Below are 20,201 nucleotides of genomic sequence, written 5' to 3'. Positions count from 1 at the left end.
CGCGAGTCCAACTGAAATCTGCAGTTCATCTTCCCATAGTTTCTCGTAAACACCATCACGCTTCGCTTAGAATACTCGGCTGCATCTGTGGTTGCAGCGGCGCCCGATTGTCGTAGCACATCAAAAAGAAGAAAAGGGGAGGGAAAAAAAAAGGCTCCGTATCTTTCCCACCTACCCCCCCCCCAAAAAAAGTATGGAGCAGAGCCCCGAAGCGCAGCAGCACTCATCACCAGACGGACAAACGGCCAACCACGGGTCCGACGCACTTCCGAGGCCGCGCCCCTTGGCATGCACTCCATGCCGGCGCCGTAAGGTAAGAGGTTGACCTTTCTCCCCCCTGCCCCCCTTCACAGGATGTCGGTAGCATGCCCTGGATTCTCAGTCTTCGGAATAAAGCGAGCGAGAGAGAGAGAGAGAGAGAGAGAGAAACAGGAGTAGGGGACATGCCCGACTAGCTGGCGGGATTGATGAGCAGCTAACTGATGAGATGACTCGTCACTGAAACGACAGATTAGATGTGATCACAAGACACCAGTCTGTTCCAACTGCGTCAGGTACGGCTTGGAATGCGCCTGGCCCGAAGGCCGTCGCTCATCAGGACGCCGCCAGAGACCGTAAGTCGCTAATTACCATCCTTCCTTCACCTTCAATCTCACATACCATGGAGCGAGAGTGAGAGGGTAAGAGAGAGGGGGAGGGGTTTGGTTCATGTGACCCTTATCTCCGACGATGCTTAGCTTACCTGATGGCTGCTGACACACTCGCCATGTCGCTGGGTCCAACAGACTCTACGAAGATGTAGTCTCGAGACTGGCTCAGATGGAGAAGCTGGTGGAGGAGCTCCAATCCTCAAAGCCAGAGCAGGAGGCACCAGCAACCGTGTCACCCCGACCGGCGCCAACGTCGTCGTCGATACAGCAGTCTCCCTTGCCGAGGCGAAAGGCCAGCAGTGCGAGCCCTTCGTCGGGTAACCCGGACTTTCATCCCTCGCCGCCGTCGGTCACATCGTCGACAAAGTCGAGGCCGTACTATATCGGAGGCCCTGATGACAGTTCGGTCGTCGCAGCAGGTACTGAACATGACCTTGCGTCCCTTCAGGTATACACCCTATGCACAATCATCTTAGCTGACGGTCGTTCTTCACCAGGCACCTCTTCTCTGCTTTCAGCGCAAGGCGTGGCCCAGATTGAGCTTCTCATTGGAGACGCTAGATTCACCAATGCTCTGTATAGTTTACGGACAAAGGTTATGGATCTACACCAACAACCATTCTTGAGCCCTGCCGATCTAAACAACCCCTTACCTCCTAACCATGTCATCATAGACTGCGTCAACGGTAAGTCACTGCACCAATCAATGCTGCATGCCCCATCCGTGACAGGCGGTGCCGTCCCAAATGTAGAAAATGCCGCTGAACTCGGATACCAGAGTATCTCACGATGTGGAACGAGGTCGTGCGGATCTTCCAGGAGCACGAGTTGCGAGACGCGCTACGGTCCTACACCCAAGGCCAGCCTTCTGCCGACCCAGGTTGGCTGATGGCCCTCAATGCCATCCTGGCACATATCATCCGCGACAGGAATTGTATGCGGAACAAGGAGGAGTACCAGAAATACATCTACAATGCCCTCGGGATGGTTCCCAACATCATCCTACGCACGCCGACGCCCATGACGATAGGGGCACTTTTGTTGACTGTGAGCCCAAGTGACCTTTCAAGAGAATCGCCTCTTGGTCACTTGTTCAATGCGACTGACCGTCCCCGCAGGTCGATTACTTCAACTTCACGTCCGAGAATCACATCGCCATGAGTCTCATGGGCCTCACTGTACAGCTCCTTATGATGGCGGGCTATCACCGCCTCGAGGAACACTCACCCCACCCGGACCCGCAGATCGACCCCGTGAACCGCCTCCACCGTCGCCGCCTCTTCTGGCGAGCGTACATCCTCGACCACGACCTCATGCTACGGATGGGTAAGCCCCCGCTCATCAGCAACGACTTCCTCCTCGACCTGCCCGAGGAGCACCCGGCAGACGGCTACGGCATATACTGCTACCCTGACGGCGTGACGCTCAACTTTTTCCGCCAGCAGGTCCGCCTCGCCCAGATCCAGGGCCACATTGCCGCTGCGCTGTACTCCCGCATCGACACGCCGCTCGCCGAGCTCGAGGCCGAGATCCGCCGCCTCGATGCCGAGTTGCAGGAGTGGCGCGAGAGTATCCCCCCCATGTTCCGCGCCGAAAACGCCGAAGCGCTGCTAGACGGCGACTATCGCAGGATGGCGCACCTGACGGTGCTCCACTTCACATATTTCCAGCTCGTCGTGGCCATCCACTCGGCCGCTTTCAGGTTGCCTTCGCTGGGGGATCAGGAGGGCACAGAAACCATCGACATAGGCCCGAGTCTCGCTCTATGCGTGGGTGCGTCGCGCGCCTCCATCTCGCTCCTGAATTACCATCAGGTTGGCCGTATCTTCACACCGTGAGTAGACAATCTACATCATGACAGGCTCACGTCGCAACTCGCTGACACCGCCGTCCAGGTTCCTGCTGTATCAAGTTGCCTGGAGCGTAGACATCCTCTTTGTCAACATCATCCAGAACAGGACGAACCCCCGCGCGCATCGCGACCTTGAACTCATCCGCAACCTCATCGGCTTCTTCGAGAAGTACGACCCGCTGCACCAGTCGGTGGTGTCGTACCACACCATCAAAGTCATGGCCGACGTCGCCGCCTCCGTCCTGGCAAACACCCCAACGCTGCCGCCGCACATGCTCCCCGCCCCCCTCGGGCCCTCGCCCATTCCCGAACAGTCCCCACAAGCCGCTCCGTCGACGGCGGGGGTACCCGTGGGTGCCTTCTCGTCCCTGATGGGAGGAGCTGGACCGGTCGGCAGTGGCGGTATCAGTAGTGGTGGCACTGCCGACATGTTGCGCTCCATGACGACTCTTTCCATGTCTGACACGCAGCACCAGGGCTTCATGGGCATCGCGGGGGAGCCGATGCAACCTAACGAGAGCCAGTTCTTTCCAGGTTTCGTAAACATGGCTGCCGACTGGCGGCTGCCCATGGATTTCCAGCCGGAGCTGTGGCAGTATGACAGTGTTTTGACTAACCAGTTTCCCAACCAAAATGTAGAATAACCCGCAGTTGTTGGACCAGAGCTAGAGAGGCAGGCTTTATTTTCTTCTTTTCCCTCTTTTCTCTTTTAATTCCTTCTCTACGAAATTGTAAGCGTTCCTCTGCCCCTTGGAGTAATCCGCACCTCCGTGGAAATGCACCCCCTATCGATAGTGGGAGAAACAAAGTCCGGGGTAAACAAGCAATCGTGACGTCAGCCCTCTCCTGCCGGGCTTGTCGGTTTCACGTTTTCCACCCTTTGACCACCAGAGTTTCCTCGGAACCCGAACGACAGAAACCGGCAAGTGCGACCGACGCCGGCACTTCTTCGCCTTGGTCTTCCTCTCCTCTGCTCCCCTACAAAGACCAATCTCGTCAACAAGGCTTTAGGCCAAAATCCTTGCGCACGTCTGTTTTTCCTCTTTCTGGAATTGACAGACCCCGACCTCTTACACATACGCCCCTCCTCGATCCCGATTTCTCCCTTCAGCACATTCCTGCGTTGCCGCCATGGCCCCTGGTGCGACATCTATATTCAGCTCCATTCTGCGCCCTCTCGTCCGACTATCCCCCCCTCCCTATCGACGATATCAACACCAGGACTTCCATTGCGGTCACGACGGTTTCCCCATTGTGCCGTCTTCTGAACTGGCTTCGGGGTCAAAGCAACATCGGCCTACCTCACGATGGTATCAGAGGAGAAGGCCTCAACCGAGGACAGGAAAGAACGGTCGGCGACGCACCCGCCCAAGACGTTCAGGGAACGCTTCCTCCACTCGCTGCCCTACTACACAGGGCCTTACGGTGTGGGTTTTATCGAGATCGAGGCGCCAGTCCGGCATCCACGTGTTTTTTCCGAGCTCAGGCGCGACAATGTGCCGTTACTCAGGCTCGACACCGTCCTGTTCGCCGTCTACTACCCGTGCGCTCTCAAGACCGAGCCGGACGACCACATCGCCCCTGAGCACGGCCATGGGGGAAAGGGCAAGAAGAAGAAGAAGGCCGGAGAAAAGGGGCCGAAGCTCTCACGGGTCGGTTGGCTCCCGCGCCCACGGGTCCTCACATGCAAGGGCTATGCAAAGTTCTTCAGCGTTCCCCACCTGCCGGTAACTGCCTACATCGCCTCCACGTCCATGTTCACCAAGCTCCCGGCGTTGCGCAATGCAAGGCTTGCGGAACACTGGCCGGAAGATATGCTGGGCGACGAAGGGCCGGCCGGGCGAGCGGCGCGTAATGAGGAGTCGAGTTCCAGCACCAAGCCGACATTCCCCGTCATCATCTTCAGCCACGGCCTCGGGGGTTCCCGGATGAGCTACAGCTCCATATGTGGAGAGCTGGCAAGCTACGGGTTCATCGTCGTTGCCGTGGAGCACCGGGATGGGAGCGGTGCCAGGACCTACGTGAACCTCACCGAGAGTCGAGAGGTGTCCGACAGCGACTCCTCGGTGGCCCAGGCATACATCAAGAGCGTGAGCGCCAAGAAAATTAAGAACAAGAAGAACAAGGGCGCGCAGAGCGATCAGCACTACTGCGTCGACTACCTCTTCCCCAAGGACAACGCTCAAGACACGGCGCCGCACAACGCCCGCGGAGTCGACACCGAACTGAGGACCGCCCAAATCGAGATGAGGGTGACGGAAATGGAGGAGGCGTACCGCATTCTTGAGTACATCAACAGCGGCCGGGGACACGAGGTCGAGGCCATGAACCTGAGAAGAAAGGGCAACGTCGCTTCTAGTTCCAAAGGCTTGACGGGGGTTATGTGGGAGGACTGGAAGGACAGGATGTTCCTTGACAACGTGACCATCATGGGCCACTCATTCGGCGGGGCAACCACTGTTGAAACCTTGCGGACGGAGTCGCTCACCTGGGTCGGGCAGGGCATCATCCTCGACGCATGGGGGCCGGCCACGCCCCAGGCGGGAGACGACGCTCGACATCGCATCAAAAAGCCGCTCCTGTCAATAGGATCCGAGGCCTTTATGCACTGGCAGGAAAACTTCGATAGGCTCGTCGAAATCTGCAAGGAGGCGCGGGCAGAGGATGCGCTCACATGGATGATGACGATCCGTGGATCGACCCATCTCTCCCAGACCGACTTCGCCATTCTGTATTCGACCTGGATGGACTTGCTGATGAAGACTCTGGTCAACCCCCTGAGAGCCATTTATCTTACGATATCGCCGTCACTCGAGTTCCTCAAGATCGCCCTGCCGCCGGAGCAGACAAAGTACAACACGTGGGTTGACGAGAAGATTCTCAAAACGACTGAGTCGCCCTCTGAACCACTTAGTGTGGTGACGCATGACCACCGCCCCGACGATCGATGGATTGCCGTCCGCCTCAAGGTGAACAATGAGGCGACGCTGCGGCTGAAGAGCTGGGTACGGCACAAGCGGCGCGTGCTGCTCAGGAAGGGCCAAGGATCGGGGATGCCTTCGGGGCTGATCAACTGGGGTGAGGGCAACGAAGTCTGGATGCACGTGAGTCCGAGACGTGAGTCCGTGGAGAAGCATATGCGGCAAAAAGAGCAGAGGACGAGCGAAAACCAGTCCTAGCTGTCTTTGTGCGTAGGTTGTTGATTAATGTGCTCCGTAAAGTCGCAACTTGTGAGCTGGTTAGACTTGGCGGTGATTTCAGATGTTGGCGTTAAAGAGGGTTCTGGACAGGCGTACCACATCCACGAGTTTGGGACACTTGTGGCATGGAAGTGTACTCTGTATGATAGACAAACATGAATTCCGGTCCACTGACCCAATTGGAGACGTCTATGCTGCGCAGATGCGCTGGGTTGATTCCCAAAGCTATGGGCCCTGGAAAACCGACGATTGATCGACTATTTCTCCGAGCTATCAGATGGCTGGACGGACGGGCGACGGGGAATGCAAGACAACTAGCCACCTATCTGAGTGAGTAATAATTGCCATGTACTTCTGGGAGAGCGTTCTGACGCTGGCCCCGAGCAGAGGCTTGCTTGTGCGTGGTACGCTTCGTCGTGAAAAGACGATGGCTTTGGTTTGAAGTATGGCGCTAAAGGGGGGCTCGGGCTCACGGCCCAGAGAAAACCTGGCCTCAAGGACGCGAACTGGGAGTCTTGGCGCAGACATTGCGATCGATTGGGCCAGGAGTCTTGCTGTTTGTCCGTTCCTAAGCTGGTGGCGGCGGCGGCCAACGAGGTGGCTTGTTCCACCTGCAGGCCAAACGGCTCGAATGTGCTATTCCTGGCATTCAAGTTTCGCTTGCTTGCATTGTCTTTTTCGGATGGAGATCTGGTGTGTGCGCAGCGGTGGTGCCAAGACAGAGAGGGGTTGACAGGGAGGTCGTCGATGGTGGGATGCAGGTCAGTGAGGTGGTGGTGGTGGTGGTGGGGTAAGGGATGTGAGTGGACGGTATGCAGCTGTCAGTTGATGGGATGATGAGAATACGATCTGTGTTTGCCTAGGACGAAGGTTTGATACCTCCCGGTATGTCGGTAATATGCTGGAGATCTCTTGGAGGAAGAGAAGCATACCCTTGATTGGAGAGAGAGAGAGAGGAGTCGGCAGCTACGACGCCTGCCACGTCGTCGTGTCACTAAGTCGCCAAGTCCTCCCATGTCGTCCACAGCTTCAACTTCAGGTGAAGCGAAGGAATGATCTGGTTCAGGCATCGGCCATGAAGAAGAAGCCATAGCAAAAGAACGGCACTTGCTTCCCAGACACTACCTATCCATACCCACCCACCCACCTACCTATCTATTTCCGGTCTACCTAGGTACGTAAAGCTAGAGTACCTACCAAGGTAGCGTAGGTGTGCTTGAAACATATCTAGGCCAACGACCGGAAACACGTGGTGGATCCCTGCGTGGCAGAGGGAAGGGGGAAACGAGCTGTGCTTGGTGTGTGCATGCTTTCTTTCCTGCTGGCAAACAAAACCGTCCTAAGAGAAAGGAAAGCGTGCCTGGATAATCCCCACTCCCAATCGGCCAAGAGAGGGGTCTTCCCGTGCTTCGCTAAGGTGAGGAGGGTCAGGGAGAGAGGGGTGGCGCCTGCAGCGATCCCTTGCCAAGCTGGAGCTCTTCCCAGCGCACCTCCAAGCTCGTATTGTCTGTCGTATTGTCGAGCGGGTTGCAACCACGTCTGCGAGTATGTGTATGCGCATCTGCATCTGACTGGACAGCATCAGTGCTTGAGAACTCACTCGGCTTCATATGGCAAGCGGCATCAGCCATCCGCCCACGCATTCACTGCCGACACGCAAATCGCTCCATTCATTGAGCGGCTCCCTCCTGTGTCGCACCCTGCATCTTACTTCGCTGCTCTTTCCGTCTAGGTGACACCACCAGCCATGACGGAGCGGGATGGACGACAGGCAACGCGCCGATGGCCTGCCCTCCTTCGTATCAGCCGATCTACCTAGTTTACTTGGTCCCCATGATGACATGGCACGGCAAGGAACATCAATATTCGCTGCTGTAGCTATCCCTTCCGAAACGACAGGTCGCGCTGGAAAGACCACACGCTCAGACGCTTCCTGCCCAGCGGTTTTCCTTCCTTCCTTCTAATGCTAGCGGAAACTGCACCAACTGGACCTCCGGCCTGCTGCACCTGTTCTTGAAAACGGCCCCTCACCTCAGACATGCTCGGAGACGGTGAATCCCATCTCACCATAGCCCAGACCTCCATGGGACAAGCTGCCCGTCTGGTCGTCACCAAAGGGGACGGGCCTTTCCTGCAATAGCCTATTCGCCCGCACAGTCTTATATCCCGCCCAACGGCCGTGGCCATGGTCGTGGCTTTTCCATATGGGTACCCGGTGGTCGTATAGAACGGTGCATGGTGGCATTGACCGTGAGGTAACTCGACTGTTCCCCCCCTAATGCTGACCTGAGTTGGTTGCCAGCCAGTTTACCGCGTTGTCGTGGAGAACGTTAGGTAGTCTCGCCTTACCATGCATGTAAACAAGCTCTGCAGTCTGCATGAGGCCGATGCATTCGGGAGGGCCGGGGTCAGCGGTAGTAATAGCAGCAGCAGCAGCACTTATTCTCCGATCCGTGGCTCCAACCTCTCGACCCCTCGCTTCTAGCATCCTGCCTTTTCGCGAAGTCTTGTTACTATTAGTCTCACTGGAACCCCCCCGGTCTCTTCCCAGCCCGCGACCTACTTGCTCTTCCTCTTCGAAATTCCCTTTCCGTCACCAAGACTGTCCCTCGTTGAACATCTCATTCTGTTTTACGGCAACGTGACTTTGTCGTGCTTTCCTTCCTTGTCCCTTGCTTGCCCCGTCAGTAGCTTATTCGATCGTCCGTCTCTTCGCCCCTCGTCCCTTTTTGACCGCTCATTCACCGTCTTCCTCGGCCGCTCCTTCAGCATCGCCACCAGACCAGCCTCGTAACACCCACTAATTCACCACCGCGATTCGTATTCCTACTTTTTTGCCCACGTCACAGACAGTTTATTCGGCAGCCTCTTCGCCGGTCTGTTTTAGCAAACGCCTCACGAAACTCCACGAGAATTATGACAAGCTAGGAACGCCTCCCTCGCTATCGTCTCATCCTCTTTGCGCCAACCCTCAGCCACTATCTATTCCCCATTTTTGACGCCACAACTCCATCCACCACCAAGTACACCCGCCACGAGGTCACGATACCCGACAATGACTGCGAATGCTACTACACGCGGGTCGACCACACCTCGACGTAGCAGACCCAAGCCTGACAGCCTCCAGCAGATGCTGGATTTGGAACATGCCCGAAAGGTACGCCGATCCAACCCTGACCTGAAGCCTCCAACCCCGTGGCACCCACCTCAATTTGGCTATCTTAGCTCCCACCCACTAACATGCCTCATCTCGCAGCTCGAGCGTCTTAAGGCCCACCAGTCCATGCCCGCCTACTTCCATCCTTCTCACCTAGCGTTTCAGCAAGTTTTACGGCAGCATGTAAACGAAGGTCACCCTCCACAGTCTCCGCCGAAACTGAGTCCCTTTCCCGTCATCAATGCTCCGCCGCCCGTGAAGCCTCTCGTCCCATTGCAGTCTCGTCGGAGGGAGTCATCTGTGCAGCTTCCTGCCCACAAGACAGACTTACTGCCCTCGGCTATGAAAGCTTCCCGCCGAGTCACCGCCCTGCCTTCTTTGTCCATCTCGGTGCCGCCTCCCCCCTCAAACACCAAGACGCAAATCGATCGCGAAGCGAACTCCCGCGAAGCGAACTCCAAGGAGTCTGTCGAGCATAAGCACAAGACAGTCACCTTTCTGGACGTTGACGCCCCCGAAGAGCCCACCGCTGACGACGCATCCTCCATCTGCCACTCCCCAAGCTGGGAATCCTTCGGCCAGAACAAGAAGAAGGAGAAGAAGAACGAGGCCAAGATGCGCAGGAAGGAAAAGGAACAGACCGAAAAGGAGGCCAAATCTGTCAAGAAGATGCTAGCCGCCAAGCTAAGCAAGGCTCCTCCGTCGAGGCCTCCCAATGCCTCGAGGTCCATCACAAGCCCGATCACGTCTGCCGACGACCAGCTTCGCTCAGCAAGCGCTCATGCGTTCTACGACCCGCCTCCACCAAATCGTCCTCAGCATACCAGGCAGCGGTCCGACTCGGTGGCGATGCAGATCAAGGCTGCGTTGACTGGTCACAAGTTACCAGTTCAGTCCCAACCTCACGAGAACCACGCTTTCATCGGCGGCTTGAAGCTTGATCAGAAGCTAAAGGCGGCTGAAACTGCAATGCCTCTTAGAAAACCTGTTCCTTTGGCTTCTCTGACGCACCAGAGAGCCAATTCGTTTGGCCCCGAGGTAAAGGTAACGCCACCGGCCTTCACGGCCCCTGGTCTCCCACGGTCATCCTCATACGGACCTCAGACCGAGACAAACAAGCATCAAGGGGATGACGACTTCTCTTCAAAATCAGCACGCGTTTCTTCAATGCATATTCCCTCTTGGTGCCAGCCTCTAGTATCTCCTTCGGCACCGCCTGTACCGGATCTGGGCAACCTCCAGCAGTGGAAACCCCAGGCGGCACAAGCAAAACTTCAAGATCTTGCCGTCGACAATGACGACGCCGAGCTGGAGCCTCCCAGCGCACTCGGTGAATTTGTGCTCGAACAAGAGCGAGGTCGAAGGAGGGAGAGCTATGTCCACCAGTCCCGCCAGCAAAGCCGGGAATCATCCGTCACTGGCTCCAAAGATGAGGTTCGTGTGTCGTCTGCCAAGTCTCAGTATCCTCCTCCGGCCAATCGACAACATCAACCTCGGGCGCACCCGTCGTCTTCCGGAAGCAGCCCCCTGGCCGGCAATTTCACGCCGCGTAATGGCTCTGTGACCAGTCTCAACGTTCGCAGTGATCGGTCGCCCCAAACCGAAGACTTCACGCTCACTTTCCGTCTCCCCTATACCCCCCCAGTCCAGGTCAGCCCCAATCAAGGGTCGTTCGATCGTTCAACCTCGCAAGGCCCCCCCCTTTCCAGGACGATGCCGAGGGAGAGGCTTCAGCCCACAAAAGGGGCCACAGTCAGGAGCTTCAGGGATGCGGCCAGAGCAGCTTTACAAAAAGTCTCTAGTCCAGTATCTTCCAAGCCTCCTGCGTCCAGTTACTTCACGCGTGCCGCAAAGGATACCACCATGACACCCGACTCGCCAACAAGCTCCCGGTATTCGACTGATGAGGCTTCGCCAAGCCAAGCTGCACCTGCTCGGCCGTTTGCTCAACTTTCTGGGTTGACCATGCCATCGAGGGATTCATCTGCTCGCCCGACCGATAGGTCATCCATGTCCTCGTGTGACGAAGGCATGCCTTCTTCATCGCCAGCCACGACCCCGGATTCCTCAAGACCCCAGTCCGAGAAGGGTCTGCCGCAGGCGGATGAAGAAGTAGGAACAGTGTACACCGAGACTGTATTGGTTTCCAACGACACGAGATCGCACAGAATCTCTCATGCAGCCATCCTGACGTCTTCACCAACGGTTTCGAACCCAAGGATCAGTCTCCCTCCGCAGATCCCAGCCCAAACCCACGAGGCTCATCTGGACGAGCTTGAGGCTCTTGTGACGGAGACGTTTCGCAGGAATGCCAGTGTCGCCGATGCCGATGACAGCGACTCGTCCCAGGACTATCCGACCCCTACGCACACAGAAAGCTCAAAGTCTTCAACCTTGGCAACACCGGTGACTTCTACACCTCTGATGAGTCCTCAGGAGTACAGGCAAGCGGAGCGGAGGCAGACCGAGGACGTCGCTCCGCTGATGCAGAATGAGCCAACATGTTCGGTTCAACGTCACCCGAGCTTGACCAAGAGTCGCTCGAGCCCTAACCTTGTCCTAGATACAAGTTTCCTTCCCAAGCTCAAGCATCAGCCTCTGGTTCCTCGGGCACTTGCTCCGCATCCGCCACCGCGATCACCCAAGCGCGCATCTGTTAGTATGTCGGGCATCAATACAACGGCCCAAGCTTCGCCGTTATCGGATGCGGCGTGGAGGAAATCGATCGTGCCTCTCAAGAAGTCTGCTAACCCATCGGGTTACCTCGAGGAGGCTCGCATGTCCATGCAAGGCCCGCCTCCCCCGGCTGGACCCCCGCGATCCAACCGTGCATCTCGGGCATCCATTTTACCTTCCAGCGGCACCCCGGAACCGGTCGCCAAGATGTTGGTGGAATGCTGCAGCTGTAAGTTCTTGCACGACTTGCCCAGCAAAGTCTACGAGTGCATGGCGAATCCTGAGGGTAAGGTCGAAGACCGGAAACTTGGGGTCAGCGGCGTCATTACGACAACGGTAAAGTGCCCATGGTGCTCTCACGGAATGACGACTCAATGCTGCGCAGGATATGCGGCAGTCATCTACCTCAAGGAGAAGCTGCACTAGGCAAAAGAGGAAACGAAACACGAAGCAATGCAGAGGTTCGGGATGGGTGGTTACTACCGCGGGTTATTAAGTTGACTCGGTTCTTTGCGTTTTGGCTTTTGGGCTTCTGTTGAGCCCAGTGAAACAATAGAAACGAAGGGAGTTTGTACGATAGGAAAGGGTGATAGTGCTTCTTGCACGGCAGGACTGTGTACAAATATGTGTAATAGGGTGATTCCATACCAGCCAGCTCCATGGATGAAGACTGACCTGAGAAACAATACATCCATTAGTTATTTTACTGCCACTGTCCGCAACAAATTGTCGTAGCTACCGTGATGAGAGAATGACCATGGCTTGAGTCAACATAGGTAGGTAGTCGCTTTCCTCGGACCCACGAATTAATCACATTGGCTGGCCCTTGGGCAGGGTCAAGTTCCCGATCGGGTGACGTCGTGCCCATCGAGGGCCGGTGGTCTCTCGCGGTGCGTTCTTTGCATGGCGGCAAATGGCCCGGGGACACAGCACACACACACACACGCACGCACGCACGCACGCACGCACACACACACAGAGAGAGAGAGAGAGAGAGAGAGAGGTCATCGATATCATAGGCGTAGCGCATCATCACAACAACCGTCCACCTCTCCACCCAATCAATCATGACGTTCGACGTCAAAACATACCTGTTCGACAGGGGCCAACATCCGCGACGCCCATCAGCAAGCTCGTAAGCATCCCCCGTCCGCTCCCGGCCATTCACAAGCGGGAGAACGAGGGGTGGCAAAGGATGTTTTGTACTCGCTCGTCTGATGCTTGACCACCACGAGACTTCTCATGAGAAAATAAAGAATCGTCGCATATAGTCATATTGCTTGTCACTGGAGAGAAAGAAATATGAAGAAAACAAAACCTCGAAAAGAAAAAAAAGAAAAAAAAATGGTATCTCGGATGTGCCATCTATCCCTCGGTCTTCTTTGCTTATATCACTGAAAAGAGCTCGACTGTCCCGGCCTCCCGCTCAGCTTCAGGCTCTCCTCCATCGCCCTCTTGAGGTCTTCGTCGTCGTCTTCATCGTCCGCGACCTCGCGCGCCTTTCCCTTCAACGCGTTCCTCCGGTACTCCTCCTCGGCCAGGCTCTGCTTCTTCACATACTCCATCACAACCTCTTCCTCCGACTTCGCCGCCGCAGCCTTGCTCAGCTGCTCCCGGTGCTCGGCTTCAGAGGCCTCGATCGCCCTTCTCAGTTCCTCTTCGTCATCTGTCGTGCCCTCGGTCTGGTGACGCTTCGATTCTTCCAGTATGCGCTTTAGCTCCTCATCGTCCTCGTATCCCGAATGTTGAGCGATCCTGGACTGCTCGAGGGCGCGTTGGAACTCCTCGTCGTCTCCGTGCGAGCCTTGTTCCGGGTGCACGCCGGCAGCTTGCAAAGACATGCTCTGCTGGATCGCCTGCTCGATGAGCCGTTGGTACTCTTCATCCGTGATTTGCAGCTCGGCGCTTGAGAACGGGTCCTGGTCCAAGTGCTTCGCGTCTCTGTCGTACGACATGGGCTTCTCGGGTACCACATCCGGGATCCCAGTACCGCTGCTGCGGAAGTGGTTGATGCTTGCTCTGATCGCTTGCTCAACAGCCGCGTCTTCTTCCGAGTTGCCACGAGAGGTCTCTGCGACAGATGCTCGAATAGCCCGCTCAAACTCTTCATCTTCGACAACACTGGCCGTGCTGCTCTCTGCTAACGATGAATCAGATCTCGATGGAGGTACGATGGCCTCGACGTGTCCCTTTTTCCACGCCTCTTTACGGGCGTGCAGCTGTTTTCTCTCCTCGAATGACAATTTCCGAGTATGCGACCAGCCTGTGACCGGAGGTGTGAGACTTTTCTCGGGCTGGCTTTTCACATAAGGGCCTCCGTCTGTCCTTTGCTTCTCGCGCTGCTCCTTGATCTTCATGGCTTGGAAATTCTTCAAGTCAAATTTGACGCTGTTCCACCGGGCAATGACATCTTCGCGCTCCGCAATACCAGCAGCTTCCATGTCCATCTGCCCCTGTTTCATGCGGGATGCAATGATGTAGTTCTGGACGCTGGTGGAGAATGCATTGCGAAGTGTTGCGTGAACACCTTGCATGGTATATGCCGGAACCGACCATATAGCTGTAAAGGTTAAAGACCATTTTAGTCAACCGTCAAGTGTTGCAGCACTCACCGGAGGCGGGCTTGAAGATCAAGCCGCCAATACCCTTGCCGAAGCCTTTGATAAGGCCAGGGACACCTTCCTTCTCGGCGCCCTTCAGGGGCTGCGTCACCAACCCGCCAATACCATCAAACATGCCGTATCCGAATTCCTTTGCCGCGACCTTGACGCCGCTAGAAAAGTCTGTCACCTTCTCGGGGGGGCGGACGGTGTCGTCGTTGTACAAGCGGGGGGCGTTTCGGAAACCTCTGGCGAGGCCGAGACAGACGTTCATTGGCGTTTTCACACCGGTGGTGACAATGCGACCAACGCTGGTGCCAGCTGCCACAGCTGCGTCAACGCCCACAGCCACAGGCGAGGACTCGCTGACAGACTGCTTCCCGGGGCTATTGGGTGGTCTAGTGGGCTGAGCCGTCGACAGGTTCTCCGACGGTGCTGTCTCGCTCCGGGTAATCGACGCAGTCTCTGCTGGACTAAATACCATGGACGGTGCCGCCGACGTTTTATACGATTGTGCCAAGGACTCTGTATCAGGCTGCCGAGAGAGCGGAAGCGTCGGCGTAGAGCCGCCCGCTTCCATGAGGCCTAATTGTGTAGACGATTCTGAAGCGCGCGTGCTCAGCGCGAGAGACCCGCTATCGCTTCCTTGGAAGGATTTATTTTCAGGTGCGCCCCCCGGGAAAGACGGCGTCGTGGGGGGGTCCGGGGTCTTGTCTCCTTTGCTTCTGGCTTTGAACAACTCCCGGGGGAAGTCGGCAACAGCCATGCCGATGTTGCTAAGGTCCGCCACGAGCGAGGTTGCCACCGCGGAAACAGGATCCCACGGTTGACCTTCTGTTATGTACTCCTTGGGTCGGTAGCTGCGAATTGTCAGTTATCGGCACACGATTCATCGGCAGGAGAACTTACAGCTTGAGGTCAGAGTACTTTATGAGGCCATTATCCACGAGAACGGCAGCAGCCATGGGACTTAGTCTGACCTTTGTCCGCCTTACACGCCAGGCGGCGGTTCGGCTGGGCACAATGGAACATCTGAGCTCATCAGTATTCAAATGGTCGTGGAAGCTCTTCCCGCCCAAATCAGTTCCCTTCTCCTCGCGGATCTTCTGTCCAAGCTCTTGTGCCCTGGCTTGAGTCTCGGGCCTGATGGCGAAGTTGATGGCTTCAGCGAGCTTGTCTCCGCTAAGTTCCTTGTAAGGAATCGGATCCGGCCCAGCACCGGCCTTCGAAACCATGGCTCCCCAAAACGGCTGATCACCAAAAAACGGTACGATGATGGTAGGCTTGCCGGCTTGGATACCAGCAGCAGTCGTACCAGCGCCACCGTGATGACAAACAGCCGACACATGCTTGAACAGCCAGTCGTGCGGTACGTTACCCAGCATGAAGACACCTGGAGGGAGTCCTACATCCTCGGCACCGAGACCACCCCAGCCCTTGGAAACCAGCGCTCGAACGCCGGTCCGATGAACGGCATCGAAAATCATCCTGGTTAGGGCATTGGGGTCGTCAACTACAATGGAACCGAAACCAATGTAAACGGGAGGAGGTCCAGCGGCCAAAAAGGCAGCCAGTTCAGGCTCGGGGGTAAATGCCGATGCCAAATTCAGGAAGTAGAACCCGGAGATATCAATCTCACGGCCCCAGTCGTTCGGCTTCGGAATCAAAGCCGGCGACCAGCAGTACGTATAAGGGATCCTAAGCCTCGTCAACACACCAGGAGCCCATATCAACGACATGGGCTCCAAGTCCAGCGCCTTCTCTCTGAAGCGATTGATGACGTCGCCTAGACCCTGCCAGGTCATCATCTCGACCAACGCGTACGAAACGTAGTTGGTCATGACGGCATCGGTATTTGTCGACTGGATGTTGGCCAAAGGGTGTGGGAAAGCCCGGGTTGGCGTCCACGGCATAGTAAACATCAGATGCAGCGGAATGCCCATCTTCTCGGCAATGTGGATGTGCGCAAAACTCGGAGGATTCGCAATGATCGCATCCGCCACGAACGGCTTCTGGTTCGGTTCTCCGGGTATCCCGTAATTCTCGTCCAACGGCTGATTCCTGGCATGCGGCTTGGGCGGTGGCCCCAGCCCGTCGCCAGCCTCGATACATGACCGCCAGCACCCGAGAAGGATCTCTTGAATGCCCCTCCGGCGCTTGCTGACCTCACCACTCTTGAGCGTGTCAAAGCCGGGCATCAGCCCGGGGTTTTTGACCATGAAAGCCATGAGCTCGGCGGGGTCGCCGCCGATGCAGAAGAATTCGAGTCCATTCTCTTCAACAAACTTTTGGAACGTTGCGTGCGTGGCTATGCGCACGCGATGGCCGTACGTGTCCTTGAGGACCTTGCCGAGGGCGACGAAGGGCTGAACGTCGCCGCGGGAGCCGACGATTTGTATGACGAGGTTGAGTTGCGGCGGGGGGGTCTGGCCCGGTTGACCTCCGAGGCTCGGGGGGATGTAGGCGGGCGGGAGGGGGCCCTGGGGACCCTGGGGGCGCTTGTCAGCGAGGAGCTGGCTTCGTAACGTCGGGGCGAGGATCTCTGCAAGGCGGTTGCCGCTCTGGTTGATGTTGATATTTACTCGACCGTCCCCTGGTATCAACTGTTAGCGAGCCTCGAGGTCTGAGTGAGGACAGATGGGAGTTTCTGTACCAGTGACATTTGCGCCGGCTTCGAAGCCCGCCTGGCTGAACTGCAGCTGGTTGTGAAGGTCGCCATAAGCGGGAGGAGCCTGGTTGTCTGTCTCTAGGGAGGGCAAACTGAAGCCATCAGAGACGAGGGCATCGGGCACTTCCTGGCTGTCGGTTATGTCGAGGTTCAGATCGCTATGTCGCAGGGGCGGGGGAGGGGCAGAGTAGCTCGCGCCCGCTTCTGTCTTGTGGACGACCGTCATTGCGGGGAACGTCAGCTTGTCAACCAGTCAACAAGAGGTGGAAGGACCAGCGACGATATCAGCAAGTTTTCTGGTATACGCAGAAAGATCAGATCATCACGATAGGCCGCTGTAGGCGGTGAAGGTGCCGCAGGCTTGTAGTTGTAGTAGCGAAAGGAAGCTGGTGGACGGAAAGGGCACCATCCAAGTCCAATAGAATCCGCGACCGAGTAATGCGGCAAGCAAACCAGAATGGCGAAGCAAAGCGTGCGTTTCTTCAGTGACGTGGCTTAGGGTGTGTATCAATTCGAAGAAAAAAATTGGCAGCAACGATGGGAGGCACGAGCGAGAACACCCATCCCAAGTGTTCAGTCCCGTTTCTTCATCGGAAGATGGTCAAGCTTACGGCGAGACCCCGGAGCTTCAGTGGAGGGCGGGAATGGGCAGTGGTGGGGTGTTACCGCCGGAGAGGGAGCCACAAGCAAGTTCCCCTCTCGGTTTCCAAGGCCAGTGTAGGGGAAATCCCCTCCGAATCCAATGCACCGCCTCACGCAATAGCATTGAGTAACTACCCTAGGGAGTAAAAAAAGGATGGCGACGCGCAGGCTGGGCATTCACAGGGCGCCTCTGCTCTTCTCCCCGGGGGAGCGACAGCCATGACGTCTGCCTCCGTCCAATTGGACTGGGGGGAAGGAACTCCAAGGCCCTGCTGAGCCAATGACGGGATCTTGATGGGACGATTCAAGCAAGGTTCGTCGCATGGAACCCCGCACAGCCACAGAGGAAGAGACGGGAGGGGAGATTGGGGCCCCTATCAGTACTACATAGGTACGCGTCTCAGGCTCTTAATGATGCGGATTTTGAGAACATGCTTCTAGGCAGCGATAAACTGCGCCTTGATGCTCGTATTGTCGGTTCTCTTTACGCGTAGGGACACGTGGAGGCCGTATCTGCTCCTTAATGGACATTTTTATTGGTTTACCACATCGCGGCAAGCGATAAAGGAAAGGATGACTGCGAGCCAACGGAGTTTTGCAGTAATGGCCGAAATCCGCCGCTGAGCTATAGCCCACATCAACATGTGAGCGGTTATGACATGGTTACAGCTACGACCTTCAACAGCGGCGTACACGGATAAAACATCACGACGTGCCACTAGTCGCTTCGGGTATCGGAGCCCTCTTGCAGAATGAGAAAAAGGGGCGGAGAGGTGGTGGAAGTGCTAACGAGAAGGCTGAATACAACTGTCGAATTTTCCCTAGGAACAAAATGCATCAACAGAGAAATGAGCCCAAAAGAAAAGCAAACGACAACACGAAGAGAGCCAATGTGGAGCACTCACAAGGGTTTTTACTTAAACACAAAAATGCAAAAGTTGAGGTTCTCCCCTTCCAGAATCGAACTAGAGACCTTTCGATGACAATGAAACCATTACAGTCGAACGTGATGAACCAACTACACCAAGGGGAGGAGACAGCTAAGCTGCTCTTGGTGGATCGTTGCAAATTTCCTAAAGCATAATACTTATCAAGGATACACCTTCGTGGCTGGTGTACTGGAGTGGGTTTGATTAGGTCCTCCGTCCCTTAGACAATGATTGGTCGAGGATGGCGGAAGCGTGGAGAAGAGTTGAGTAAATGGCAGCAATAGTTCCGCCAATAGAGTTTTGCCGTGCAGAAGTAAGGGCTTGGCAGCTATGGGTTAACCTTTCAACTCAATTGTCTTTTCGTATGGGTCACCCAACCTAAATCACTGGTGCCTGTGGAGTACCGTAAACAATGTCATTGAAAGATTGATGTCTTCTCGTTTCACTCAAGATGGCCCGACTCATTGAGCCTCCGCTCGGAGCTTTGAAGGATAGTGGGCTATCCATAAACTCCACACTGTTAGATGGTGCGACCACTGTGGGACGCTGGTCCAGTTTTCCTCGAGCCGGGAAGCTACCATCCCCAGAAGATCGAGGTCGCCACAGGGATGATAGGCTGTCACGGAGTCCAGGCTGAGATGCGAGTAGCTCTACACGCTCTTCTTACAGGGACCTCAAGAGATACAGGTGTGATTACGATGGTTGCGCTGTCTCAGAACTCCCATCCCTGGGTTCTGTCCTCTACTTCAGAACCTAACTTCTTATTTGTCGGCATTGTCGAATTACCGAAGACAAAGCAGACAGCATCTTGGGTTCCAGAAGTCGCATTCGACGGCCTAGACTAGAGATGTAATGGAAAAGAAAAAGGAGGTATAATACAGCGGCGCGCATCAGTCATGCTCTTCTCCCTGCCACCCGCTCCTCGAACCGAATGCCCTTATCCCTTGAGCTTAAGCACGCGCCCACTGTACATTATCGTGAAAAGTTGCTTTTATGTTGTTTTCGACGTCAGATGTCACTCCCCATGCGTCCTAGGGCGAACCGGTGCCCGTAGACACGCATTGTCTCCGTCACGACGTCGCTGGAGTACGGTCACATTTCGCGTGTCCCCATCTCTCTCAAGGCTCGCGAGCTTTCAGCCCCAAAGCTGGGTTCCGTAGCCACCTCTCTCGGCCCTCTCGATTCACTCCTTAAGAGGAGAATTTGCGGGTAATCTTAGCAATGACTGGAGAGAATACGTCAGCTGGCTGGGCTCCATTTGCGGGCGTAAAGTGCCGAGGCAAAAAGTGGCAGCTTACTGTGAAGAGCAACAACGCTGAAAATGAAAACAAGGGAAAGAACCAGGACAACGACGGGGTCGACCTTGAGGCCGGGAGACTCGTCAGTGTAGAGTCCTGCATTGCCAACACGTTAGCATCCGCTTCAACTGGTACCAGTAATCTCCACGAGCTGTCCGTTCTCCTCATCTTCGCTTCCACGTGGAGCATTACGGGGAGACATACTCAGCATGGTGCTGCTGCTGCCACCGGCACCGGCAGCCCTCGTGCTGTTCGGCCGCGCATTGGCAATCTTCTCCTTCTGGTCGGCAGCCGCACGGCGACGAATGGCGGTGCGAGGACCACCGGGGGGGGTAGGGGACGAAGGGCGCGCGACGCTTGCGCCAGAGGCGGCGGCGCCGGGCGCGTTAACGGGCGAGGAAGGGCGAGGGGAAGACTGCCATTAAAAACCCATCGTCAGCCATTGTTCACGTCTGTTGCCCGGTGCTTCAAAGCGACAACACAAGCATCGCTGCCTAGCAGACGGCGGGCTAAAACCGCATCAATTGAC

General features: G+C 56.2%; 5 protein-coding genes and 1 non-coding gene across 6 annotated transcripts; 3 read left to right on the top strand and 3 right to left on the bottom strand.

The window, feature by feature from the left end:
• The first annotated feature begins 341 nt into the window (after positions 1-341).
• LY79DRAFT_95952 (fungal-specific transcription factor domain-containing protein) lies at positions 342-3,478 on the top strand. Its single transcript, XM_060565249.1, has 5 exons — positions 342-1,069; positions 1,148-1,336; positions 1,429-1,697; positions 1,769-2,484; positions 2,546-3,478. Exons 1-5 carry the CDS (start codon positions 820-822, stop codon positions 3,144-3,146), a joined length of 2,025 nt encoding a protein of 674 aa, XP_060416880.1. The 5' UTR covers positions 342-819; the 3' UTR covers positions 3,147-3,478.
• Positions 3,479-3,809: 331 nt separating this feature from the next.
• LY79DRAFT_510477 (platelet-activating factor acetylhydrolase) lies at positions 3,810-5,681 on the top strand (the record flags this gene model as incomplete). Its single annotated transcript, XM_060554170.1, has 1 exon — positions 3,810-5,681. The coding sequence occupies one exon, from the start codon at positions 3,810-3,812 to the stop codon at positions 5,679-5,681; it is 1,872 nt and encodes a 623-aa protein (XP_060416879.1).
• A 3,076-nt stretch (positions 5,682-8,757) lies between these two features.
• On the top strand, positions 8,758-11,961 carry LY79DRAFT_510326 (uncharacterized protein; the record flags this gene model as incomplete). Its single annotated transcript, XM_060554152.1, has 2 exons — positions 8,758-8,859; positions 8,959-11,961. The coding sequence occupies 2 exons, from the start codon at positions 8,758-8,760 to the stop codon at positions 11,959-11,961; spliced, it is 3,105 nt and encodes a 1,034-aa protein (XP_060416878.1).
• An 832-nt stretch (positions 11,962-12,793) lies between these two features.
• On the bottom strand, positions 12,794-17,445 carry LY79DRAFT_546374 (glycosyltransferase family 28 domain-containing protein). Its single transcript, XM_060557228.1, has 4 exons — positions 16,789-17,445; positions 15,045-16,728; positions 14,148-14,995; positions 12,794-14,095 (listed from the first exon to the last, which is right to left on the bottom strand). The coding sequence occupies exons 1-4, from the start codon at positions 17,027-17,029 to the stop codon at positions 12,927-12,929; spliced, it is 3,942 nt and encodes a 1,313-aa protein (XP_060416877.1). The 5' UTR covers positions 17,030-17,445; the 3' UTR covers positions 12,794-12,926.
• A 945-nt stretch (positions 17,446-18,390) lies between these two features.
• On the bottom strand, positions 18,391-18,478 carry LY79DRAFT_t73. Its single transcript has one exon. It is a non-coding gene; the product is annotated as a tRNA-Tyr (tRNA).
• A 1,086-nt stretch (positions 18,479-19,564) lies between these two features.
• On the bottom strand, positions 19,565-20,160 carry LY79DRAFT_667844 (Sec61beta family-domain-containing protein; the record flags this gene model as incomplete). The annotated part of the gene is made up of 4 exons (XM_060563447.1): positions 19,565-19,599; positions 19,673-19,768; positions 19,877-20,087; positions 20,155-20,160. 4 exons carry the CDS (start codon positions 20,158-20,160, stop codon positions 19,565-19,567), a joined length of 348 nt encoding a protein of 115 aa, XP_060416876.1.
• Positions 20,161-20,201: the final 41 nt, after the last annotated feature.

The sequence above is a fragment of the Colletotrichum navitas genome, assembly GCF_030913465.1.
Source record: "Colletotrichum navitas strain CBS 125086 chromosome Unknown LY79scaffold_14, whole genome shotgun sequence".
Classification (NCBI taxonomy): Eukaryota; Fungi; Ascomycota; class Sordariomycetes; order Glomerellales; family Glomerellaceae; genus Colletotrichum; species Colletotrichum navitas.
The sequence above is the reverse complement of the archived record's forward strand: the minus strand, read 5'-3'. Positions and strand labels throughout refer to the sequence as shown.

Coding starts and splice junctions, on each gene's coding strand:
- LY79DRAFT_95952 (XM_060565249.1), top strand. CDS start 820: ATGGAGAAGCTGGTGGAGGAGCTCCAATCCTCAAAGCCAGAGCAGGAG. Junction 1,337..1,428: donor CATCATAGACTGCGTCAACG/GTAAGTCACTGC, acceptor CTCGGATACCAG/AGTATCTCACGATGTGGAAC. Junction 2,485..2,545: donor GTTGGCCGTATCTTCACACC/GTGAGTAGACAA, acceptor ACCGCCGTCCAG/GTTCCTGCTGTATCAAGTTG.
- LY79DRAFT_546374 (XM_060557228.1), bottom strand. CDS start 17,029: ATGACGGTCGTCCACAAGACAGAAGCGGGCGCGAGCTACTCTGCCCCT. Junction 16,729..16,788: donor AGCCGGCGCAAATGTCACTG/GTACAGAAACTC, acceptor AGTTGATACCAG/GGGACGGTCGAGTAAATATC. Junction 14,996..15,044: donor AAGTACTCTGACCTCAAGCT/GTAAGTTCTCCT, acceptor GACAATTCGCAG/CTACCGACCCAAGGAGTACA.